The following is a 27,500-nucleotide window of genomic DNA, read 5'->3' on the forward strand; positions in this document are numbered from 1 at the left end:
TAAGTAATGCACCATATCAGATCTCTTTTTCTTTCCCAAGACAATGTTTCTTTTTTTTACACCTTTCAAAAATCTCCAAGTTTTGATCTTTATATTTTCACACTTCCTCTGTCACTTCTTTATCCAAATGGCCTAAAGTGTCTTGATCTACATAATGTTTTTTCATGGATTTGTTTTATTAATAAACACAAATTTACATTTTGAAGTTTTTGACCGTTTTTCTTGCGCAAGTATTTTTCTTTAATTTCTGTTAATCTTTCTGGCTGTCTTGCACCTGGAAATTCTGGGATTCTTGCATAATGTACCATTTCTTCCTTATCCTCAATAGTCCACTTTTCCATCTTTATGGCTATGTTTTGCCCTGTCAGCTTTTGTGTGTGGGAGGGGGATCCCCCCCCTGAACCTGGCCTAGCCCCATTGTAGGGATGTTTCCGTGTTTTGAGGATTCTACACTGACATTTTCTCTGTTCCTGGCACCAGTGCGCATGCCAGGATTGGGCACTTTTTTATCCTAGGACTTGTGCACCCAGTTGTCTTTTTTTATTTTTTTTAACCTACCTCTGTCCATGGTATATGCTGTATAAAATACAGTCTCTGTCAGTGTCATCTTGGTGAGATTTTGTGAAAACAGATTCTACCTCATGAAGGTACTCACCATGACTTGAGGATGAATTCAATTCCATCAATACTACTCTCCTTGCTTGCTGATGTTATCTTTCCATTCGCACCCCTTTTCAGTGTGAGCAGTCTGATTCTGAGGATAAAGTACAACTTAGATTTTCATGATAGAGATTTCTGTTACTGACACTTCATCTAAGGTAGAAGAAGGTTTTTCAATGGAACCAGAGTAATTTAGGGAGTATTGTTTCATTGTTTCTAGCTTAGCTGATAGTTGGCCTCTTGCTCCTATGAAGCCTGTCATGTTATACAAGGTACCTCAGAGACACAAGTACATGTTTTATAATCCTAAAGCAAATTCAGCAGTTATATCCCTGCTCAAAGCTTCTTCCGTTAGACATATTTCTGCCACTAATCTCATTCTCTCTGTTCAGGATGGGAAGGCAATAGATAAGTTGGTAATGAAAATGTATTATGCAAATAAGTCATCTTTCAGAGTTTTAAACAGTCGTGGTCATATGTTAATGTTTGTATTGTGATCCTTAGGTTAACCATAAAATTCTGTGGGTTCTCATTCTTCCTTCTGAGGTGAATTCATGAATGCTTTTGTAAGGGCTGTCTCTTATATGACCAAGCAAATTTTAAAGTGCATTTATGACACTGCTGCTTTTGGATCAGTTTTAAAATTTGCTTTACTTCATTCTCAAAATCTTCCTGAAGATGTAAAAGCTGAAATTTAAAAATCCTTCCTTAAGTAAAGAGGTTATTTATATCCTTTCTACAGCTGAGGTGCTTAAGAAGTGTGATGAAAGGGGGTAACTTGATTCATGACGTTCAGCCATCCTTTTTTAGATCCAGTAGTAATTTTCTATTCTCAGCTCCCTCTTTCAATAAGCAATTTAAGCAGCTTAGAGACAAAGAAAAGGGTTTTCAAAAGCAGTGAAAAGGAAGCAACCTTTTCATCTGTCTGAGACTTCAGCTTTCCTTGTGGCATCAGATTGTTTCAGACAGTTGGGTTCTGAAGGTAATCCAGAAGGGGTACCCTTGGCAATGGGAATTCCTTCTTCCAAGTTATTCACATTTTTACATATATAGACAATAGCCTTATCTTTATAGACTCTTGATCTGATGTTATTCATTTCATTATTCATCACATCAGGGTCTTTGATCCAATGTTGGATACGATCCAGCAACTTTACAGAGCAGATTCTAGGCTCGAGCTCTTCCCACTCCCAGAATCCCTTTTTATCTTCAAACCTCAGATCTTGAGGTTAGCTACAGACACAATTCTGGCTTGCAGCACTCTTTCTGGGTTTTGTCTTCAGCAATTTCAGCTAAGTGTTTCTAATTTGTTAGTTTAGTGGTTAGTTTTAGTGTAGTTATCTATTTCCCCCTTCCTTCGATCTTAGCTGTTGTGTAGCTGTAGGGTTATTTTTGTCTTGTGCTTTGGTGCTTGTTGCCTTTTTCCCTGGTCCCTTCCCCTTAGTGTTGGCGTTTGCGGGGCTAGGTGGATTTATCTGGTTGTGTGCTTGTGTGTGTTTTGTTTATTTTTCAATGTTTTGTCCTTGTAGAGGTTGGTCTGTGTGCTTTTGAAATGTGTGTGCTTGTTTTGGTAGGACCATGTTGGAGAAACCTACCGGGTTCAAGAGATGTTCTTGTGTGCGTAAGATGCCTAACTCTGACGCCCACAAGAAGTGTGTTTATTGTTTAGGATCTGACCACCTCGAGGCTGATTGTGCGGTGTGTGCTTCTTTCAACCCTCGAGCATTGGCGGATTGACACAATAAGTTGTTGCTCAAGGGCATGGGCCAAAGGGGTCCCTTTGTTTCTGGCTCCGCCTCCTCCAGAAGCCATAAAGAATCAGAGGAAAGCCTCCTCTGCCTCCCTGGGGGCTTCTCTTCATTCTCAGAAAAAGTCTAGGCTCTCTGATTGTAGCCCTTCAGATCCGAAGCAGCCTTTGGCAGGGTCATATCCAAAGGCTCAGGATCCAGCCTATGGACCTGAAGTCTCCACGGATCAGAGACACTTGGATCCCATGGTCATTCCCTCAGGTCATTTAGCTCCCTGAGATCTGAGGCAGTCTGTTTCACAGGGCTCTGATCCGGCATGCTCATCAAATCCAGAGCTCGTGGTCATGGGCTCCCCAATTGCTTCTGCCAGAGATGTCAGAGTTGTTTCCCAGATTGGGAACACCATAAAGTGGTTATGGGGTCCTGTTGGGTTTCCCCATCCAAATCTACACATTCCTCTGCCTCTTCTAGGTCCTGTATGAGCATCTTACCCTCAGACATGGACAGGATGATGAGTTTCCATAGGACTCTGATAGAGATGGGTCTTTTGGTGTCCCCGGCCCCTAAGTCCACTTCTCCTATGGTTTTGGAATCCCAGGTCCCGGTTTTCCCTAAGTTGGGAGGGGCAATGAATAGCTGATCTGATATTGTCCATTTCATTATGCATCACGAAGAATCTTTGGATCTTTCCTCTGATCCAAGCTGGACATTTTTCAGGCATACAATCCGAGCCTCAAACTCTTCTGTCTCCCATAATGCCTCACTCCCTAACAAACTCTCCAATCTCGTTTGCTGCAGTTTGGTCCAGACGTGATTGTGAGCCTCTGTTCTACTTGTAGGTAAAATCTGCTTTATTTCTAAATTTTCCAAGTTTTTCGCTTGTTAAATTAGTATGCTAGTCTCCTGTCTTCTGTACCTCCCCTTCTTCTATGCTTTCTTAGTGGTTGCTGGTGTTAAGTCTCTCCTGCCCTTTTTCCACTTTCACTTTCCCTTTTCTTCTTTCCTTCCTTAAATAAGTAACCATCTGTCCCGCTGTCTTTTAGTTGTAGAGTAGTTTTAGTGGTAGCGTGCGACTGACTTAACTGTGTGTGTATATATTCTGTGCCTAACAGTTATATCAGACAAACCTGAAAAACCGACTGGCTTTAAGAGGTGTGCCTCTCGTGGGTATAGATTCCCCCATTTTGATACTCACGAGGTGTGTTTACTGCTTGGCCCTGGGGAATTTAGAAATGCCTTGCGATTTTTGCACGTCTTTCAATCCCTGGGCTCTAGCAGACAGGAGGAACAAGCTCATTCTGATAGGGTGTCCAGACCCCCATGCAGAAGAAGTGACCCCCCCCCCCTTTGCTTCCCCAGGGATTCTACCTCAGAGAAGAGGAGAAAACATACAGATCCGACTTCTTTGGATCTGTCAGCTCCACACTTCTCCCCAGATCCGACAGGGCTGTTGGATCTGAGGGAGTCTGTGCCAGCCCATCCACCCACCCTGCCAGTCCAGTGACTTTGGGTCCGAGCAGTTTTTCAGAGCTGTCAGAGGTTATTCGGATCCATAGTCCATCTTCCGTGGAGCGGACTCTGAAGCACTCCTGTTTGGTGCATAGGTCTCGGACCCTTACTCTGCATTGACAAAAGTCCTTTTCACCAGCCCATACCACCCAATAAATTGCTTCACCGGTTCTGTCTACTCGTTCTTCCTTGTCCTGTAGGTCCTCTTGGCTGTCGCATTCGGAGATAGATTAGGTTAGGAGCTTTTTTAAAGCCCAGATCCAGCTGGGGATTTTGCTTCTCTGACCTATGCTGGATCCGTGAGCACTCACACTCCTATACCTCAAACTTCTCCTTCAATACTTTGGTTTTGGAGTCGCAGGGCCTGGTGATCCCAAGTGGGTCAGTGTTGAATCATGGGATATTCCTTTCCCTGGCTCTGGCAGAGTCCCAGATCGGATCGGCTCTGTTTTTGTCGGAGCAGGATATAGGATCTGAGGTTTCAATGCCGAATCCTCTGATTTGGTGTCCGCTCCAGCTTCATCTTTCGTAGATCCAGGTCTTCCCTTGGGAGCCTTGGCCTTCGATAGCTTGGGACCGGTACCTTCTGGAGGTCTCTGGTCCGGGGTGGCCTTGTCTCTTTCTCCCATGGGGCTACAGGGGACAGGCTCCTCTGGCATCCTCTGCAATCCAGGTGGCTGAGATGGCTTTCTTGACCTCTTGAGAGATGATCCCTCCCCACCTGGACCCTTTCAATCCTCTGCGGATTGAGGCTTTGCTCCCATTCATCTGATCCATGGTAAGCTCTTCCTGGAGAGCCTCTAGCCAATCCCTCAGCAAAGTGTTTCCCTGTCTTCTGAGTTCTCCCCAGAGTACCCCTCTGAGGAGGTTCCTTGGAAGTGCTATTGTAAGAGGAAGCACATTGGCTCCCTTTTGGAGTCTTTATCAGGGGACACCGACTTTGAAGGTGAAAGGTCCCCCTAGTCTCCACCGGATGATATCTGGTTTGGAGATATCTTGGAAATCCGGAAACAGAAGGGTGGATGGATTTCCATCCCCATTCCTTGGAAGAGTCAGTGTTCTGGAGACATTTGGGATGGGACCATCTACATTTTGGGTAACCCCAACAGCAAATTAACTTATTGACCTCATCGCATGCTGGGCTTGGAAGGAGCCTGACACTGTAGAGCCGACCCAAAGCGAGTAGGTAAGTACCTTGGTTCCCCCAGGCATTGTCCCTTCTGGAATCAAGGTGTGCCCATTGAAGCCATTTTGGTGTTGGTAGCCACCAAAAAAGAGCTCGCGGAACAGAGCTGTACTGTGCATCCCCTGAACAAAGAGTCTTGGGCCTTGGACTTACATGGAAAAAGAGTGTATGCCTCAACCATTTTTTTGCTGAGGGCATTAAATTATCTGGCACATTTCACTTTCCTGCCGCAAGACTTTGTGAAGAAACTTTCCACATTTCTGGGGCAGTCACTGTCAGAGGAAGCTTTTAAAAAGGTTTCCACACAACTGAATACAATGTCTTCTATTGCTAACAACTCAGTGAGGCTAATCTCCCACACTGCGGAGGGAACCTCTGGAGTGGCTGGTTCAGACATAGCTCTCAGATAACATCCCTGAATGAGTTTATGCTGGTTTGCGGACCCCTTCAAAGCATAATTCATTAATACCCCTTTGATGGTTCCGGTTTGCTCAGACCATTAGTTAAGGAGACTGTGACCAGCAGCGAGTAGGAGGGCAAGACTCTTATCTGCTGTAAGAGTCGAGTTTTCTCCCCCCAACAGAGGTTTTCCAGGAACCAATGGAACAGGAAGAAGATGTGGTTCCTTAAATCCCAAGGGGCCTTTCCTGACTTGCAGGAGGATTCCTCTTCCTGGGGCAAAGGGAGAGGCTTTAATGGTAGATGCTACCCCAGGGGCAGAGGGGATCCTCAGAACCAGGGCTTCAGAACTTTCAGAGCTTCCTGCTGTCTGACTGTCCTACTTGGAGGCAGTCGGGGGCAGAATTTCTTTACACCCAGCATCCTGAACAGACATAAACGACGTTTGGGTGTTAAACATCATATCCACAGGCTACTTTATTCTCTTTTCCCTTCCTCTTCCTCCTTCAGGGGAGTCTCTCCGATGTACCACCCAGTCAGCATGAGGATGCTTGTGTAGAAGTGCAAAAATGTCTAGAATAAAGAGTCCTCCAGCGGGTCCCAACCGAACAACGATGATGCGGAACTTACTCGTGCTTCTTTTTGGTGCCAAAGAAGACTGGGGATGTTCGACCCATATCGGATCTCAGCAGTTTAAATTTGTTTAAGAAGTCAAAGTTTGCATGGTTATGGTACAGCCCATTCTGCCACTAATGCGCAAGGATGACTGGATGTGCTTAGTGGATCTCCAGGATGCATACTCTCCTATCAAAATAGACAGGCACCCCAGGAGATTTCTATGCTTCCAGCTGGGAGCCGATCATCAGTTTAGAGCACTGCCCTTCACAGCACAGCACTCTGGGTGTTCACCAAATGCATGGCAGTAGTCACAGCGCATCTCCACCTGCAAGGTTTCTAGGTGTTTCCCTACCTGGATGATAGGCTCCTGATGGCATCCACAAGGCATCAACTGTTTGGGCGATTCAGGTGATGATACACTTGTTTCTTCACCTGGGTGTCACGATCAACATGACAAAATCCAGGTTGGTGAAGTTCAGGAAATAGAATTCAGTGGGACACAGTTGAACATCAGGGCTCCAGGGAACCCTTCTCTGAGAAGCCCTTTCAGCGCCCCTGAGGTATTGCCCGACTGTCCAACCATGGAGGCAATCGGGGGTAATTTTTTGTTGCACCGAAGTGCCTGGGCATCCATAACAAGAGATCCGTGGGTGCTCAAGATTATATCCAGGAGTTATTACATTCCCTTTTCCCAAACACCTCCACATACCAATGAAGTTCTCCCCGACATACCACCCAGTCAGAGAGAACTGGCCCAATGAGAAGTTCTAATACTTCTAGAAAAAGGCATCCAGGAGGTCCTGACAGGACAAAGAGTGTGTGGAACATATTCCTGCTTCCTTTTAGTGCCAAAAAAGACAGAGGGGACCTTTGTCTGATTTTGGACCTCAGCAAGCTGGACCTATCAGTGGAGAAGTCAAAGTCCTGGATGGTCACTGTTCATTCCATCTTGCCCTTTTGTGGAAGAATGAATGGATGTGCTACATAGACCTCCAGGATGCCTATTATCATATCAAAATAGATGGGCAGTCCAAGAAGACGTCTATGCTTCAGAAGACATTTGTGCTTCTGAATCAGAGCCGATCATTTCCAATTCAGAGCTTAACCATTAGGTCTTGCCACAGCCCACAAGGTGTTCACCAAATGCTTAACGGTTGTAGCAGCTCACCTGAGGCTTCACGGATTTCGGGTCTTCCTGTACCTGGACAATTGGCTCCTCACAGCCGTCACCAGGCATCGACTGGTTTCTGTCACATGATGGTTCTTGCACATATTCCAGGGGCTAGAGATTACTATCAGCTTGGAGAAGTCAAAGCTCTGCCTGGTACAGAGTCTAGAGTTTATTGGCACTCAGCTCAATACGGTCACAGAGATTGCAACATTGCCTCCCCACAGAGTAGACTTGATCAGGCAACAGGTCAGGGAGGTATTGGAGATCCTGTCACCTCCTTGTCTGTCTGGTAAAATACCACATGTGGGTTCTTCCATGGGCTCTCATGGTTCAGTGGTCCGTTCTAATTCATCTGATGTCTATGCCTATTCCTTTAACCCTTGTTTGCAGACAGCACCTGCTGCGTTGGCTTCAATCAGAGGATCTCCTTCAAGGCAGGCCTTTTTCTCTTCCACACTGCCCACGAACATGGTGACCACGGATGCTTTCCTGTTAGGGTGGCGGGGTGGGTCATTTCCAGGGCAGAACAGTCCAAGGCCAAATTGCACATAAACTTCCTTGAGATGAGGCTGTCTTCCTTGCGTTGCAAGCCTTTCAGGACTGCCTTCCTTTGGGGATGTGGCAATTCACACAGACATGTCGGTGGTCTGGTATGTCAGCAAGTAAGGGGTTGAGCACATTCGTAGCCGTTGTGCAGAGAGGCCATGAGGATGTGGAAATGGGCAATCTCCTCAAGTCACTTACTTCTTGCAACACAATTTCCCTGGGAATCTAACTTCCTGGTGCACATGCTCATCAGATCTATCCTGACTCTGCATGACTGACCCCTCAGTCATTCCGTGGCATCTCATATTTTCTCCTGTTGGGGCCAGTCTTGCTGCAACCTGTTTGCCTCCCTGTTGAACAACAAGTGCAGCAAGTACTTTGCCCTATTTCTCCCAGAGTGGCAGTCTCTGAGGGATGCTGTTGTTCAAGATTGGCCCCCATGTCTCCTCTGTGCTCGCCCTCCCCTTCCTCTGATCCCCAAAGTACTTCAGAAAGCCTTCAAAGTGACGAGTTCCATGATGCTCATTGCCACCTTCTGGCCTCAACAGGTGTGGTTCCCCTTCCTCACGTCTCATCTCAAGTATCCTCACTGGATACTGGATCCCGGTCCGAATCTCATTTCTCACCCTCCAGAACCTCTGCCCAGTCTTTGGCCACTTCACCTGACTGAGTGATTTCTCCACGTCAGTCATAGTAAAGCAGTCCAGGCTAACTTCTTTTAGGAGAATTATTCTGGCTTCACAGAAGCCTTCTAATTGTAAGGTCTACTAGAGTAAGTAGAAACATTTTTCCCTTTGGGCAGTGGAGCATAATATGGACCCTTTTTCAGCTCCTGTCCCAGATATCCTTATCTTTTTGACAACCCTTTTTCAAGAAGGGGTCAGTTTTTCCACCATCAAGTTACAACTGGCGGCCATTTCCAATTTCCATTCCAATGCTGGGTCTACCTTTTCCTCCAGGCTTTGTAAGGCCTTCATGTAGGGCATCCTTCTTCTTGGGCCTCCAGTCAATAATCCCGCTTCTCCCTGGGATCTGACATTGATGCTGCAATCTCTCTCCCAAAGTCCATTTGATCCTGCTCATTCTTGTGATCTCAAATATCTTTCATGGAAAACTGCCTTTCTTGCAGCTGTTACCTTGGCCAAGAGGGTTTCTGAGTTGCAGGCATTATCCTATAAACTGCCATATACTGCTTTCCATAAAGACAGAGTGATCTTGTGAACTAATCCCTCTTTCATGCCTAATGTCGCTACTGCGAGAAATCTTAACCAGGAAATTCAATTGCCTGTTTTCTTCCATAATCACTGTTGTTGTGTCTTTCAGCTTTTCCTGGTTAGGGGTCGCCACAGCGGAACTCCAGTCCGCTAATGATTGGCAGTAGACTTTTTTACGTGCCGGGTAGCCAGCCCTGACGCACAACCTTCAACAAAGGTACCCCCATTCACGCACGTCTCCACACAGAAGACGCTCTAGCTGAGAATGGAACAGGACGACGTCTTACTGTGAGGTGACAACGCTACCGCAGCACCACCACCGCAGTTTCTTTTTCCATAATCACTGTAACAAGGGCAAATATCTCCTCCACACCTCTGGATATTTCATTGTCAGCTTTGATTTTATTTATATTGGACTAAACCCTTCCCAGAAATCTGATTTATTTGTTTTTTTCTCTGAACAGGCATGGCCAAGCAGTTTTGAAGTTATTTCTAAATGGATCTCTTTGCTTTACTCCGTGAGGATGTTAGAGCTGCCTTGTCCTCCCAGGGGGAATTCTCTATGGCCAATGGCTACTTCTTAGGCCTTCGCTGTCAGGATGTCCTTAATGAGATTTGTGCTGTGACTACTTGGTTCACCCCTCACACCTTTGTCACACATTATATTTTCTTTAGAGGCAGGGTGTCTTTTGGTTCCACATTCCTCAGGCACGTCCTTCCTTAGGGCCACCCGGGTTTTTTTGGTAGCTGGGGATTCTGACCCAGACATGATGAATAGTGAAATGGAAAACATCAGATCGGTAGTTATATACTTATCAAAACTTTGGTATCTGTGTCATCCTGTTTTGTTATTCATCACCTCCCACCCTCCTTCCCTCTTCCTTGTTTCTGGTGGATCGGGAGAGGCTGGTGTGTGGCCCTTAAACTTCCACCTCTTGCAATCCCATTACCATTTTTGCCTATGTCGAGGTAGATAGAGGTCTGATGGTTACTGTCCTTGGTCAGCAAACGGGTTTGAAGGTAGAAAAGGATTATGGGAGTGGGAGGAGCTCAAGCTTAGATTCTACTCTGTAAAGTTGCCAGACTAGATCAGACATCTGATCCAAGGCCCAGACATGATGAATAATGAAATAGGATAACAAGATACCAAGTTATGGTAAGTACATAACTATTGTTTTTTTTTTTTTTCTTTATCAACTGTTCAGGAACTTCTACTTATCAGGGTTTTCAAATCAATTTTCTCTCATCCCCTCTCACAGAATGATTTTCCTTGATTTTTTGTTTTGCTTTGGGAGGAATCCTTCTTCCTTCCTTCCTTCAGATTCAGACAGAGTAGAAATGTACCAGCAGTAGGAACTGTGTTTCTTTAGTCAAAACAATGCATCTGCAAAAGAGTTTTTCAGGATTTGGGATGCGTGGCTTTGCTGATTCTCCTTCCTGACCAGACTGCACATGAGGAAAGTACAGCAGTGCCTCAGTTCAGTCTGGTTTAAACATCTGCAGCATTTTCATTCTCTCCATCGACCAGACTCCTGTCCGTCATCACAGACCTGGCATGACAAGCTGTTTTAAAAAGTAGTGAAAATGCAAGCTGTTTGGGATCCTGTAGATCAGGGGTGTACAACCTTTTGGCTTGCCAGGGCTGCATCTGAAATCTCATATGGTTAACTCTTTCGCTGCCACAGGTGACCAAAGTCAACCTCCTGGCTTGTACTGTAGGTTCATTCAAACAATGAATAAATGCCTAATATTTGCCTTAAAATTCTAATTCTCATTCTTAATCTAACAGTTACCTCTAACATCTTAGTTCGTTTTTTTTTTTTTTTTTTACAAATAGGTACGGAACCCTTCCATTTTTGTGAGCTAATACCTCTTGATTTTGCTGGTTTCTTAAAGATGTCCACATCTTCTGTCAGAAGAAAGAATGAGTAGAGAAGGGATGGACAGATGATGACATGAGAAAAATGCATCACCCAGGCAGACTTAAGTTAACACAGTAAATAAGAACTGACATAAAACACTGATCATGCCCATCATCTGATGTTCCTTAGAGTATGTGTAATATGGGTTCAAGATGCAGTCTGGCCCAATGTGACCAAAGATCTCTACAACTATACAAGTATACATACCACCACTCACCATATGGAGGAAGAACACCTTCTGACAGTCTTATCTATTTCCGTTTACTAAAGAAGCTCAATTAATTCCAGTTACACAGTGCCTTCTCAGGAATGCTTGCCAACAAAGCTTAAAAGAGAATTAGTTCATAATAAAAAGAAAAAAGCTTTTACAAGTAGATGAAAAAGAATCTGATGACAAATATCAGGTATATGTTTATGGTTTCAGTTTTATGGCACATAGTGAAGAAGCTCTTACTGAAATTCAGACAGCCTAGGTAGATTATCAGACCAGGTGCTGGAGGAGCCAATGATGTGGGAAGAGGGTTGATGTAAAAGGCTGCCCACTTTTTGGAGTGAAGAGGAAGCAGAATGTGAGAACATGTTCAAGGGCACACCCAGGATACACGACCTGGTGGTGATGCTATAGCTATGATAACAGTCATCGATCGAGTTGCTAGATGGCTGGGTATAATACAGGGCATATCATTATATGAGGAGGTGGCTCCCCATGGCACCCCTGTGCAACCACCATGTTATGTATAGCATACAAGTATACTAGGGACACACAGAAAAAACTCATCTGGACAATTATTGCACCTGTGCATGCCCTGTCCACTGCTTGAACTTGGATGTTACTAGGCCCTTGGGCTGAAAAACTTTCTCATTTGGAGGGACACACACTCATTGCGGATGGGACAAATCCAAGGTAAGCTTCCAACATTGTGGGCATCATTAAGTATGTCAGGGGTATGGGAAATGCTGGGGATCTAAAGTCAGCAGTAGATGCCCAAAAAGTATCTAGATATAACAAAGATTTTTTCATATTGCCATTCTTTGCAATCATGTTGTCTGCTCTAAGATGCAGACTTTTTAGATAGTATGAAGACCAGAGTGGTCAGTAAACTCAGGAGATCTGCACTGATATGTATTTGTTTGAGCAAAGTAAAGGGTATCAGTGCCATTATCACACGAGTATGATGTAGAACCCGTTATCTTTAAATCTCCAAATACTAACTGCTTTCTGTTTGGCCATTTCTACTTCCTGTACATAAATAGCTTATTTCCAAAACGTTGGCTATAGTCTGGGGACAATTTCAAGACATGGTACTGAAATAATTCCCTATAATAAAGCTCAGTCTGTGCTCTCAGTTCCAAAGGCAAAGGAAAGTGCATCTTGAATTTTAAAACAAAATTTAATGACAATTACAGTACAGCATTCACTTTGTGCAGAAATGCATCATCTTTTTAGGCCCAATGTTACAGCAACCCAAGGTATTTGTCATTGGTAAGATTTTTTTTAACTGAATGTTTTACAGAGGTAGTCTGTCAATATCTTATTACCATACCTGCCTAGATATGATGCTGCCTATAAATGTCAGTGTCCCTACATCACTGTCCCTGGTATCATTATAAAATTATAAGGACAAACAGAATATTCAGCTTTATACAGCCCACTGCATGAGCTAACAGAATCTGGAAAAACAGGCTGCATATTCTCAAATATGTAAATGTCTTCCTAAACAAGTAAAATAACCATATGCTATACATTTAAAATGATGGAAAAGTCATATAGTCTGAGGAACAGCTATTATTTATTTTTTATTTATTATTTATTAATTTGCAGTTTATTTGGGGAGAAGCGCTCTAGAAAAAATACAAATACATAGTACACCTTGCACATATACATTACATATATCTCATATTATCTCTATTTTAGATATAATTTCAGAAGACACCCTAATGATAGGATTCTGAGATATACGTAGTTGTCCGCCTGAAAATTATGAAATGAATATGAAAAAAACAGTAACCAATGTGTATGTAGTAATATTAGTGGTTCCTAGTCATACAGGAATATATTTCTGACTCTCTTGAAATTTTCTAACAAATATCACAGGAAAATATGCCAGAACTCTCACTCCAGAATGTACTTTCTGCTGGTGATTTCAAATACAAAGACACATACACAATTGAAGAGCAAGCATAAATCCAGCAACATAAAACTTTCTTAAGATTAATAAGCATAGTTTTTTATTTCTGAAGCAATATCATCATAAAATAGATGTATTCTGATGTACTGCATTCCTCATACCACCAACCCTAATGGAAACTGTTTATAATGCTGCAACTGGACTTTAAGCATGCCAAATAATCCATATATCAATCCCTTTGCTTTATTAACAGCATTTTTAGGGAATTATAACATGATGCTCTGACAAACAATACAGCCTTCTACACTTTTAGACTTAGCTGATTGCCACCCATTTGTTCCCCACTCTTTGTGAGCTCGGAGGAGATACCAGACATTCTTTGAAAATCCGTACAGTTGACAGGTACGTTAATTCAGTACAACACTGTCCGTCTCTCTCTCTCTCATATACACACACACACACACAGACACACACACCCACAAATGCATGCACTCACTCACTCCGCACTTACCTATTAATACAGTTAGGTGCTGTTCCTTTCAAAGGCAATGACGGCAAATCGGTACCGAATCCCTCTTCAGTGCGAGCACGCACACTGATTCTTCGGCATGAAATACCACAGCAGTGCAAACTCACAGATCCTATTTCGGCACAAAATAAAAACGGGAAGGATGCTTTGGCTTATGTGCACACTGATATGGTTACAGGTCACAGGCGGAAAAACAGAGCACGCGTACACTGAAGTTGCAGTTAAAGGTCGTGGGCCGCATGGAAGAGCTCTGAGGATCGCAGGTTGGACATGTCTGCTGTAGACAGACAAAAACACATTATTTTCAGACATATGTTGGTATTTATCAGTGCTCCAAAGGCCTTGAATCATCTGTTGTCCCCTGGAGCTTAGCAGGTGTACTCGTACAATGCCATAGTGATGTGGCATGTAAACTGGGGGTGAGGTACCAGAAATTGCACTCTCTGCAGACTTGTGTGATAGCCTGGTAGGTAGCATCTCAACTTATTTTGACTTTTTTAGGCTTCATACATTTCTGGCAGAGCAAAGCAGTATAGCATAATATCTTAAATATATATATATATATATCTCATAAATATGTATATATGTTTTATTTATTTATTTATTTATATTTGTTGACCGGGAGTGTCCGACTGGACGTCGGTCCATTTTCAGCAGAGGCCCGGAGAGAAAAGCTCCACAGTTAAAATAAACAGACAGTAGTTAAATTGGATTACATAGCGATTAACAATTTACATAGCAATTACTTACAACATATTTACAGATGAAGAACATAGTACATCAGTAGACAACTAGAATCTTTATCTGTGAAGTACATAACAGACATTAACAAATGTTAAAATAAGAAGTTCCTGCTGTATAAGTACTAGGCTTATGAGCATCTGAGCTTGCTATAATCAAGGTAGTTAGTGGAATGGAAAGAAAGGTAGTGGTGGGATGGGGTGGGTGATATTAGAGTGGGAGTTGCAAGGGCACAGCCAGCATGTTTTTAGGTGCGCTTTTAGTAAAGTTTTGAAGTGGGTGCATGATGGTACGGAGGTAATTGTGGGTGGGAGGGAGTTCCATAATTTGGCTATGGTGCAAGAGAATAGTACTTCACCAGCAGAGTTATTGGCTTTAGTGATTTGCAAGTGATTTTTGTTGCTGGATCTTAGTGGTGTGATAGGGTTGGAGTAGATTCTGGAGGGATGGGACATTTAGTGGATGGTTTACTAGTTTGTGGGTGAGTGAGAGTTGATACCATTGAAGGAGGTGCAAGTGAGAGACAGTGGTGACTACGGTAGGATGCCCCTGTGGCGAATTTGGCAATTTTGTTGTAGCAGGTCTCTAGCGTGTTTAGATCGCATTGCCTTAGGTTGGTATATATTGGAGAGGCATAAAGTAGGGTGGAGATAAGGTGGGAATTTGCTAGTGAAATCTTTGCTGCTTTGGTGAGAAGATGCTTATTTCTGTATAACGCTCCTAGTTTTTTGTGGACTTTTTTATGGTCATGGATATGTGAATGTCAAATTTTAGTTTGTCTATTTCCACTCCTAGCAATTTGGTGTGTTCAGTTGGGTATATAGTGGTGTTGTCTTTGCTGTGATGTTAAAGTGAGAGTTGTTTTGAGTATGTTTGTCGGGTTGGAAGATGAGTAGTTTAGTTTTGTTTGGGTTGAGTATTAATTGGGCATCGGATAACCAAGTTTCAACAGAGGAAAAGGCTTCCTGTGTGACGTTTTGCAGTTTGGGTAGGGACTGGGCTGAGCAGATGATGGTCGAGTCATCTGTGTATTGTATGAGTGTGCCATTTGTGGTGGCAGAGGCTAGATTATTTGTGAAAACAGAGAAGAGTAGGGGTCCAAGGATGGATCCTTAGGGAACACCTATGGAGACAGGTAGTTGGGGAGATGTGTCATTCTGCCATACAACGGATTGTTGGCGGTCAAACAGGTAACTCTGAAACCAGTTGGTGACTGATTGTGAGAAGGATAGGTTATTGAGAACAGAGATAAGTTGTTTGTGTGGGACCATGTCAAATGCTTTAGATAGGTCAAGGAAAGTAGCAGAGGAGAGATGGCCATTGTTTTTATGCTGAAGGATAATGTTAGTAAAGGAGAGCAAGGCAGTGGTGGTGCTATGGTTTGGTCGGAAACCATGCTGAGTATTGGAAAGGAGGTTGTTAGTAAGGAGGTAGTCTGAGACTTGAGAGTGTATGCATCTCTCTAGAATTTTGGAGAGTGGAGAGAGAATAGCTACGGGGCGGTAACTGGTTAGTTCTGTGGAGGGTCCGCCTTTGTGGAAGGGAATTATATGTAATACTTCCCACAGTGTGGGAACATAACTTTCTGGTTAATCAAGATGGATACTGGGTAGGCCAGAGCATCAGCTGCGATTTGTAGGTATTCACTTGGGAGGTTGTCTGCTGCTAATTTGGTGGGTTTAAGTTTAGTTAAGAGTTTTTTTATGTTTGAGGTAGGTACAGGAGAAAAAGAGAAGGCAGTGGGGAGATTAGTAGTTGAAGGTGTGGGTTGGAGGGGAGGGGGGTTGTGTTGTTTAGCTAGTGATAGTATATTTTGTGTGAAGTGTGTGTTGAATGAGGTAGCAATATTTTCTGAGGAGTGAGGGATGTTAGGAGGGGTACTGACTTTACCTGGGTGGAAGATGGAGTTTATGCAGGACAAGAATTGTTTGGGATTGTGTTCGGAGGAGTCTAGGGCAGACTTGTAGTATTGTAATTTGTCCTGTTTTATTAGCTTTTTGACTCTATTGCGTAGTTCTAGGAATTTCTGTCTAGTTGAGGGAGTCTTGGTTTTGCGCCAGTGCTCCCAGGCTTTATCCCTGTTCTTCATTTCTGACTTGGTGGTTTTCTGTAGCCATGGGGAGGGTTGTGCTTTGATTCTGGAAAGTCTTATGGGGGCATGGTAATTAAGGATGCTCAGGAAGGTAGTATTGAAAAATTCAACTGCGTCATCAAGACTGAGGTACTTCAGAGGATGCCAGTTACATTCTTTGAGGGATGAGATGAATGTGAGTGGGTTAAAGTTTATTTTTTTACGTATCTGACGGTAGACAGGTTTAGCTTGGTATAGGTATTTTTCCAGTAGGAATGTTGGGGAGTGATCACTGAGGCTATCTGATAAGCAGCTTGTTCTATATGATTGGGGGCTCTTACTGACTAGTATCGAATTCAGGGTAGTGTGCTTGCTGGAGTTTTTATTTATCCTGGTTGGCGGCTGGACTAGTTGGGTGAAACCATGAAGGTTTACACGATGGGTTGGATGGTTGCCAGGACAGGATTGCCAGTCAATATTGAAATCACCTAAAATGATGGTTTCTTGGGGAGATGGTGGGTAGACCAGCTGAGGAGGTTTTCTAGTGGAGGGATGTTTTGGCCAGGTGGGAAGTAGCATCCAATTATGTTGATGGTTTTGTTTTTGTTTATTTTGAGGTTGGTATATATTATTTCTTCATTGCCTATTTGTGGAGCTGATGATTTTAAGATCTGGATGTTTAGATGCTGTTTAAATATTATAGCTACACCGCCTCCTTTCTTGTTTAGCCGGTCTACTCTTAGTATGCCATAACCTGTAGGGAGTATTTGCTCACTGGTAATGTGAGGTTTTAGCCAGGTTTCTGTCAGGATGACTATATCTGGGGAGTACAAGTCTACGGTGGCATGGAGTTCATGGACTTTGTTGGATATACTTCTAATATTTAGGCTTAGTAGAAGGAAGTCATTTGACTTTCTAATGACTGTAATATGGGAGAAGTTGTGGTTTCTAGTCTGATTATGAGGATTGGGGTTGGAGATGGTAGGGCCAGGGTTGGGGTGGATATCTCCACTTAGGGCTAGTTTTGATATGCATGAGGTTATTAGTTTTCTCAGTTTTTGAATGTGTTTGTTTATAAGGGGAAACTTTATGATTGTGCTCTTTGGGTAATAGGTATGGTGGGAGGGTTACTATGTTAAGTTGTAGGGATGCTTTATGTTTGAGTAATATAGTTGGTAGAATATGTGGGGGTGCATAGGGATGGTTCTTGAGTTGGTGGGAGGGGAGCTGAGTGAGGGTGAGACATGAGTGGTGGTGTGAGTAGTAGTACAGTGGTAGAGGTTGAGTGCGGGAATGATAGAGCTTTGGTAGGATGTAAGATATGCAAGGAGAGTGCATGCAGTGAGCATAGGTAAGGTATGCTTGTACATGTTAGTTGAGGTGTGATAGTAGTGGGAAGATGGAGGAGGTAGTGTTGGGTTAGCGGATGGAGGAGGTAGTGTTGGGTTAGCGCTGTGGTTGGCTACTGGAAAGATGGGAGGGGTTTGTGAGTGTAATAAAGGTGGGAACACTGGGGGTGGGAGGGAATAGGGGGCAGGGTGGGGAGCGAAGCGGGTAAGAGACCCTGTTAGTTGCTCTTATGAGGGGCTGGAAACAGTCAGGTAACAGAGTTAACTGATGAATGAATATATGATAGTGACAAGGGTGGTTGTAGTTTTAAAAATGGTGCCTGCCACAAGTAATATTTATTAGTTTTGGGATTGTCTTAAGGTAATAAACAGGGAAGGGGGAGGATATCATATATATATATATATATATATATATATATATCTTATATTATGTCATAATATCTTAATGAGTGGATGGGAAATAGAAAATTCTCCCTGGGGATCACTCCAGTGGCTCTACTTGACAGAGGCACTGGGAACTAAGGTCGGGTGGCACAATGCCAGGGTAATCCTGTGGGCTAGGCTTGTAAATGCTCCAGGGCCATTAGCCTAGTACACACCTATGAACCTATAAAAGCTGAGGAGGACCACAGTAGACCCACCATGAATGGAATCTTTATCCTAGGGTCTTCCAAAAATTGGTCCAACTGTGTAGAATGCCTCAAGTAGATCTTTTTGATTTTCTTCAAAACAGCCAACTAGAGAAATTCTGCTCAAGGACTTCTAGCAAATAGGCCTGAAAGACTGATTTATTTTTCATTTCCATGCTAGGGAGCATCCAAGGTTTCATATAATCTGGAATGTCTCTCCAAAAATTGTGGTGGTAACTCCCTCTTGGCAGTGGTGGTTCTCCCTCCCTTTCAGTTTGACCAAGGGCAATTACCAAAGCTTTCCAACAGATTTGGGTGCATCAAATTCTCTGTTCTGTTTGAGTAAGTCCAAAACAAGTAATCCAAGACACCCAGGAAACGTAGTCAGCCACTGATAAACCAAATTTCACAACTTTATTCAGACCCCAAAAATAAAACAAACGCTTTCTATGAACACAACGTTTTCGTTACAACCTTCATCAGATGTGGACTACTTCTGTCAAGGACCCTTGTATACCATTCATTTACATCTAAATTACCAATTAAGTTAAATAAACACTTAATCAAGCATTTAAAAAGACATACTAAAAAGGCATTCAAAAAGTGCTATACATTTACTGTAAAACCAACATACTAAAAACATTAATTCATTCATAAAAATTCTTTAAATATATAAATAAATATGATTGGAATAAAATGCCATAAAATTTTATCAAAACTTATGAAACTGGCTTAAGAGATGATTAAAATATAAATATTTCTGTTAACTATAAAAGTGCATATAAAATAATGCTTTAGTCTTGCATTTGTTCTCCCTCTAGTAGCTTTTCTTGATATATCAACCATTTGCACACAAAGCATACAAGTACCTTCACAACTAGGAAATATGTAAAAACGTTTGTTAAAATATTCCATGTAACATACCTAAAAAGGTTTGGAGACATAAAATGTAACAATTTTTAAAACAAATGTGACAATTTAAAAAAAAATAGAATGAATTAATGTGATACAGCAATACAAAATAACCCCAAACATTGTTTATAATTTAGGGGCCCTTTTCAATAAGGGAACTATAGAAATATTTTTGTTTAACCCTGATGGAATGTTTGCTTGCAAAGTGACCTGCCACCATAGTTTCCTGCATTCGATCCTTTCTTCCCATATCTTTCTTTATACTTTCTAACACAAAAAATAAATAGTGAGCTTTTTTACATTCCTGTTGATGCTTAAACATTGCATTAGTCTCCTTTTTTGTTTGTATATCATAGCAGTGATTCACTTAGTATGACTTCAGGTAATGAGGAGTTTGTAGAGGAAATGGCTTTCCTTGCAAATATGTTTAGGTCTAGGTCTTACCCAGAAAAGATGATGGATCAAGTTAAGATAGAAGTTTGTGAAGGAAGAATAGGTAGATTTAAACCAATTCTAGGGTTGGATGTGGAAGAAGTATGTTCTATCCAGGCTACAGATGAGGAAAATTTTGAAAAAAACACTAGTTTTAGAATATAATGCAAGTGCTAACATGACAAAAAAATGCCAGTGTGCAAGTTCATTGGTTTTACAGACTTGGATAGAATACCTAAAAATAAGTTCAAGATTGTTTATAAGACTTCCCACAACTTAAAGAACCTGATGGAAAACTATTTTGAGCAAGAAAAAGTGAATAGGAAGAAGGTAGGCACACACAAATATGGGCATTGCACACAATGCAGTTGTATAGTGAATAAAGAAAAACTGTTTTTAGAGAGTAGAAATATCTGCTTGCATGGAAAAGAATATTACAACTATGACTCCAGTGGTTCAGTATATCTAGCAGTGTGTCAAGTATGTCAGTCATTTTTCGTTGGAAAGACTGAACGAAAATTAAAGAGAAGGATCTGTGAAAACTGCTATGATATACAAACAAAAAAGGAGACTAATGCATTGTGTAAGCATCAACAGGAATGTAAAAAAGCTCACTATTTATTTTGTTGTGTTAGAAAATATAAAGAAAGATATACAAGGGAGATTATGGGAAGAAAGGATCGAATGCAGGGAACTATGGTGGCAGGTCACTTTGGAAGCAAACATTCCACCAGGGTTAAACAAAAATATTTCTATAGTTCCCTTATTGAAAATAAGATCCACTAAAATATAAACAATGTTTGGGGTTACTGTATATTATATCACATTTAATTCATTTTTTTTTTTAAATTGTCACTTTTTTAAAAATTGTTACATTTTGTCTCCAAATCTTTTTAGGTATGTTACATGGAATATTTTAACAAAGGTTTTTACATATTTCCTAGTTGTGAAGGTACTTGTATGCTTTGTGTTAAAATGGTTGATATATCAAGAAAAGCCACTAGAGGGAGATCAAATGCAAGACTAAAGCATTATTTTATATGCAGTTTTATAGTTAACAGAAATATTTATATTTATTTTAATCATCTCTTAAGCCAGTTTCATAAGTTTTGATAAAATTTTATGGCATTTTCTTCCGATCATATTTATTTGTATATTTAAAGAATTTTTGTGATGGAATTAAGGTTTTTAGTATGTTGGTTTTACGGACATCCGCGGTGGTGCAGCGGTAGCGTTGTTGCCTCACAGCAAGAGGTTCTCCCGTTTGATTCTCGGCTGGAGTGCGGGGAGTGCCTTCTGTGTGGAGTCTGCATGTCCTCCCCACGGTTGGGTGGGCATTCAAAAGACATGCGTAAATGGGCGTGCCTTCGTTGAAGGTTGAACGTTGAGCTGACACCTCGGCATTCGTCAAAATCTACTGCCAATCATTAGCGGACCGGAGTTCCGCTGTGGCGACCCCTAACCGGGAAAAGCCGAAAGACAACAGTATTTTGATTTTACAGTAAATGTATAGCACTTTTGTTGTTGTTTGTCTTTTCGGCTTTTCCCAGTTAGGGGTCGCCACAGCGGAACTCCGGTCCACTAATGATTGGCAGTAGATTTTTATGGTGCCGAGTTGTCAGCCCGACGCCCAACCTTCAGTGAAGGCATGTCCATTCACGCATGTCTTTCGGAGGCCTCTCGACCGCGGGGAGGACATGCAGACTCCCCACAGAAGGCACTCCAGCCGAGAATCAGCACTTTTAGAATGTCTTTTTAGTATGTCTTTTTAAATGCTTGATTAAGTGTTTATTTATCTTAATCGGTAATTTAGATGTAAATGAATGGTATATAAGAGTCCTTGACAGAAGTAGTCCACATCTGATGAAGGTTGTAACAGAAATGTACTGTTCATAGAAGGCATTTGTTTTATTTTTTTTTTGGCTGAATAAAGTTGTGAGTTTGGTTCATCAGTGGCTGACTGTTTCCTGGGTGCCTTGGATTACTTAGTGGATTATTTGGTACCTTTGGCGTTTTGTTTTCTGAATTTTGTAAATCCAAAACAAGAAACTCTTCAATTAACTGCCTGGATAACAGAATCTTGATAACTTTTGGGCACTTTTTTTGAGGCCATGTAACAAGGTACTAAAGGACAGGAGAAAACCTGCTGTTAGAAAATCATATATATGTAAATGGAAAAGGTTTTCTAGTTGGTGTCTTAATAACCAGGATTGGCTTTGGGTCCAGCTGCTACTGGTTCTTGATTATCTGTGTGAGTTATTGTCCATTGGCCTTTTGTATTCTATCCAGGTCATCTTTTCACCATTTTTGCTTGTCTGCCCTTAAGTCCACCCCTTTCTAATAATGCTCAAGTTAAACAGTTTTTGAAAAGGGTGTTAAATATTCATTGACCTAGGAACAGGTGGCTTCTCTTGGGATCTTGATTTTGTGCTTGAGAAGCATATTCTGTGTCCGTTGAAGCTCATCTAACTGATTTGAGGTTCTTAACTTGGAAGACCATTTCACTCATTGTAATGACATCTGCTAGTAGAGTATCCAAGTTAAATGCCTTTGTGGTGAGTCTACCGTGTTTTCTATAGGGAGATTGAGAACAAATCTTGCATTTATGCCCAAGTGGTGTCAGGGTTTACTTTAAGCTAGGCTGTTAATCTTAGTTTTCTTTCCTGAACCTATGGACAGGGGAGAAAGGACCCTTCACACAATAAATTTCCACGTGCAGCTCAGATGCTACCTAGACGAAACACAAACTTTCCGGAAAGCTGAGCAATATCAAACTGATCATTTCCAGGTGGTTGTCTCATGCCATTGCCTTCTGTTATACTTACCACAATAAGCCATTACCTGGCAGGGTTGCAGCCTACTCCACTATGGCTTTGGCTTCTTCACTAGCTGTATGGAAAGAAGTGGACTTTAGAGGTATTACAGAGGCAGCAACATGCTCCTATGTACACATTTTTACAAAGCACTACAAACTGAATTCCATTTCTAGGTCCTGAGTAGGCTTTGCAAGAACCATTCTCCAGTGGTTCCTGTAGTCCAAGTTTAATGTCCTCCTCTCATTTCTCTTCCCTAAGCTATGGTAATCTAACCATGTAGCTTAAAGTACTGCAGCAGTGTACATTTGAATGTTTGCAGTTGTGTAAGTAAACCTACAGTAACAGTAGATGTTCTAAATAGATCACTGTTGCAGTAGCCTCTCTCCACTCCAGTCCTAATTTCTAGCTTGCATTTTTTTTGTCTTGCCAGGGTATGGATTGGTTCACCTGTTTTTATAAGTATAGATATTTAGTTTCCTAATATTGTTATTCCAGACTGTTGCCTCCATCTTGAAGGAAAAAAATGCTGTGAAGCTTTTTGCACTCCCAGCTGTTCCTTTATGGAGCTCTTCTCAAGCTCCTGACAGTTGAAATAGGAGGAGGGCACCTTTAGCTTTGTGAAGCTGGCTGGTCAGGTTGTAAGGGCTCATACAGCCTACTGCAACAGTCTTCTGTTAGAACATCTACAATTATGTAAGTTTACTTGCACAGCTGTACTTTCTGTTTGACTACTATCACTTGCCTCTCCCCTTGAAGTTTCACTTTCCAGGGGAAGCCTGGGTTGCCCACCGGCCACTTACAGAGCTAATGCTTTGGTCCAGCATTTCCATAGGCTCCCATCTCACCACTCTTTCTGTGAACCAAAGCTTTCCGTTGTTCCTTTATCTACAGTAATTGCTTCACACACACACACACACGCACGCACACACACACACACACACACACACACACACACACACACACACGCACGCACACACACACAGGCAGAATTTTCTAGTTCCCAGTAGCTTTCTTCCTGTCATTATAGTTCTGCCACCAATCTGGAGGAATCCAGAGAATTCAAATTACCTGCTGTTCTTAGATCAAGCCAAATATGAAATGCACCAAATTAATACGTCTTTCAATGGTAGTGGGCCTTAAGTAGCCTCATGGAAGATGTGCCATGCAGCCTGCTACTCATCAATAAAATAATGGTTACCTTCTTGTCAGATAAACAGTGCATTAATATCCTTGTATTAAAGTACCAGATAATAGAGTTTAAAGCAGGTTAGTACACACAGGGAAGTTGGATAAAAGGCGATAAAAGCAGACAGGATGCATAAAAATAGCCAATGTGCCGAATAGCTATGTTCCCTGGCTATCTTAATTCAGAAATACTGACCCCAGATAAAATAACTAGTTCTTGATGGTTCCACACAGACAAGACATCAGCAACATATATTTCTTTTGGTTTCTAATGCAGTTATCTAAATGCAGTTACATAAAATGTCTTTCCCCCAGCTGTCAGTGTCCATGACATGATCATCTTGTTGCTGGGAAAGCAAATGATAAAAGGAGATCCTTAACTTATCACAGTTACATTCCAGCAGAAGGGCAGCTTTCAGGCTTTCATTTTTTATTACTTTAACAAGAGGTGCCAACATGTGTGAAGATTCGTCACATTTTGTAGACTTTTCCTGCCCTTTCATAAAAAAAAAAAAAATCCATGTTCTAGCCATGTGAACAATGCAATGCGAATAAACATGAGAAAAGAAAAAGGAGGAGGAGGAAACCATTGTTTACTTTAGCCTGGCAATTATCCCTTGTTTAACATTTGATGTTCATTTTGCCTGGCATTCCCCTCTACTTCACTTTATAAAACAAAAGTCACCAAGAAGCACAAGCACAGAAAAAAACGACTTAATGCATGTGTGTTTTTGTGTCCATGTCAATGGGTCTATATCAGAACATCGAATGATGAAAATATTGAATGCTCTAAAGAGCGAAAATGCGGAACCTCAAACTCATTATTTTGGGGAGGGGGGGTGCTCCACCCCCCACACCATATATTTCAACTCCAAGATCGCACTGCAGTGACGAAAGGGGAAGTATTCCGATTTTCACTGTACTGCGATCTCAAAAAAAGCACTTTGACATCCAGCATTTTCACTCTTTAGAGCGTTCGATATTTTCATCATTCGATGTTGTGATGTAGACCCCATATCAACTTATTGAAAAGCAATATACTAAGTCATAATGCCGAATGTGCTGTGTTGAAATGTCAAAATACTGAAATGTTAAAATATTGAAATCAAAATACATACTTTATTACATGTGTAGAGAGCTGGGCCTGCAGGACCTTTATTATCACTTATCCCAAAGTTTCACTAACAGGAGAGTAGTGGCTTTGTTGTCTCGCTATGTAGTGTATGTATGTTTTTGTAAATATTTTAGGATTTTGTGTCAGTTAGTGCAGCTGTCAGTATGTGGCCAGTAGTACTGCTATCAATATACCACTTTTTGTAAGTTGCCACATATATTTTAATATATATGTAGATATGTGTATAGAATATAGAATTTCCTTTCCATTTATCAAATTATTTTGGTCAAGTTGGTGACAGGTAAGAGAGTCTTCTGTAGACTGGGACCTGCAACTGGAACCACCTGCCTACAGACATTAAAGATCTGGAAACGATTAAAAATTTCAAAGATGAACTTAACGAGCATCTCTTTACCGAACCTACCTGCAACTGCTGCTATGACAGTGGTTAGTTAACTTATCATCCCATTACTCTAAAAACTAGAATCTTCTTCTTTCGGCTTTTCCCGGTTAGGGGTCGCCACAGCGGATCACCTGTCCGCTCATGCTTGGCAGAGGAGTTTTATGGTGTCGAGCTGCCAGCCCGGCACCCAACCTTCCACAGAAAACACACACACACACACACACACACACACACACACACACACACACACACACACACACAATTTAGAGTGTCCAATCCACCTACAGCATGTCTTTGGAATGTGGGAGGAAACTGGAGCACCCGGAGGAAACCCACACGACCACAGGGAGGACATGCAGACTCCGCACAGAAGGCACCCCAGCCGAGGATCGAGCCAGAGAACCTCTTGCTGTGAGGCGACAATGCTAACTGCTGCACCACCATGGCCGCCCACTATAAAAACAAGAATACATTTAATAAAGGTTTTTCAGCACCTTAATGTGACATATTGTGCACAAATATTTCATATCTATATAGGAGTTTGTGTTATATGTATGATTGCACAGTATTTTATGCACATCTTAGCTTGCATTTTGTATGCATCTTTTTTTTTTTTCAATGCACTCTGACTGGATATTTTAATGTTACCCTTCATCACAGTTCATCAAAGAATTAACTGTTTGGGATCGGACTTTGTGCATACTCGGTGCACAGTTAGAACGTTTTCTCTTCTTCCCAACATTGTGCAGTCTTAGAGGTGGTGCATAGAAGTAGCTAAGGTTACGGGAAGCAAACAGGGCTTGTCTCATTGCCGAAAAGGTTTATGTACTAGTTGAGTGCAAAGTGTGTGCTTGACTAAGCCCTTGGTGTTGACTATACTAGTGCCTTCTCTCAGCCATGCTATGCAGCAGGAAAATTATTTTTCTATAGAAAGGAAATATACCAGGTATATGGTTGCTGGAAATTGATTCTGTGGGCTTGGTCTGTTGAGGGGGGAGTGGTTCCAGTAACAGAGCAATATACGTGGCTACTCAACTCTGGTAAAGTCCTTTCATTGTTTAAATCAGGACAGGAGCACGATCTGGTTAATTGACTACTGGTGGTTATTCAGTTAGAATACAGTTTGTGAATATGCCACTATGTAATGCTTTCTCTATGCAGCATGTCTGGCAAAGGCAAGTGTAAAAACTGCACATTCCCCCTTGCAGAATGAGCTGTTGCTGTACGCCTCCCAGTTCCATGGTGATGGATGATTGGCCTACTGATTGGCCTACTGTGAATGTGCATGATAGGATGTTATAGCACACAAAAGCCATCCATGGCCAGAATAGAAATTGAACAAGTCAGATGCAGGGCCATAGACATGAATCCTAATGCAGAAAACCATGCTGCCCACCTTGCATTGGGGGGTTAAGGCTGCAGGATGTGTATTTTGACAGAGATAGAGGTTTCTCTCCTTGGGGTAGGGAAGGATTAAACTCATTGCATCTACATGGTGGTGTGTTAGATCTTGTACCTGACCTGCATTGTGCTCCTGTAGTGCCCATTGGGGCGGCACAAGGTTAAACTTATGTCCATACTTCATGCTTATATGCAAGACAGTGAAATCATGTTTGTCATGTTATTTAGGTACCTCAGGATTGCAGTGGAAGAGAGTACCTGCAAAAGGTAAGCTTATTAACATTACTGATACTATTGCATGTGCCTGTTATTTGTGCACAGGGGATAATATAAAGGTGATGGGTTATAGTTGTACTTGATTGCTTTGGTGTCTTCACAGGTGATGTGCTGTCTGACCATGATGTCGATATACCACTGCCTGAGGTCAGATAAGAGTTATACTCTGACAGTGATAGCAGTGAACAACTGGCATAGTCAGGGAGCTGCAAAGGCATTGTTGGAAACAAGGGTTGTGCAAACAAGATTCCCTACCTCATGGCATGGACACTGCCTTTTGGCCTGTGGACACCATCCTAAATACCTAGACTACAAACGTAGGGCAGGCATTTGGTTTTGCACACAGTCCAGGAAGTGAGTCACCCACTGTTGCTCAATCCTCATTGTCTGATGCAAGCTTTGTAGGGTGTGAAGATGACTGTATGGATGAGTGTACAGGTGGCTGTAGACAGGGTACTGACCTCCATTGGAGCTTCCCGTGTCATTGTCTGCAACCCAGAGAACATGCAGGGCCATCATTGTAGTGCAAACTAGCATTAT

General features: G+C 42.0%; 1 protein-coding gene across 1 annotated transcript in view; it reads left to right on the forward strand.

The window, feature by feature from the left end:
- ICE2 (interactor of little elongation complex ELL subunit 2) overlaps positions 1–27,500 on the forward strand; it is a gene marked incomplete in the record, with an annotated part of 1,939,141 nt that overhangs the window by 668,701 nt on the left and 1,242,940 nt on the right. The window contains 1 exon segment of the mRNA XM_044077213.1: positions 26,913–26,951. Coding sequence (XP_043933148.1) covers positions 26,913–26,951 — 39 coding nt within the window.

The sequence above is a fragment of the Protopterus annectens genome, chromosome 7.part0 (genome assembly GCF_019279795.1).
Source record: "Protopterus annectens isolate FY-2018-M chromosome 7.part0, PAN1.0, whole genome shotgun sequence".
NCBI lineage: Eukaryota > Metazoa > Chordata > Ceratodontiformes > Protopteridae > Protopterus > Protopterus annectens.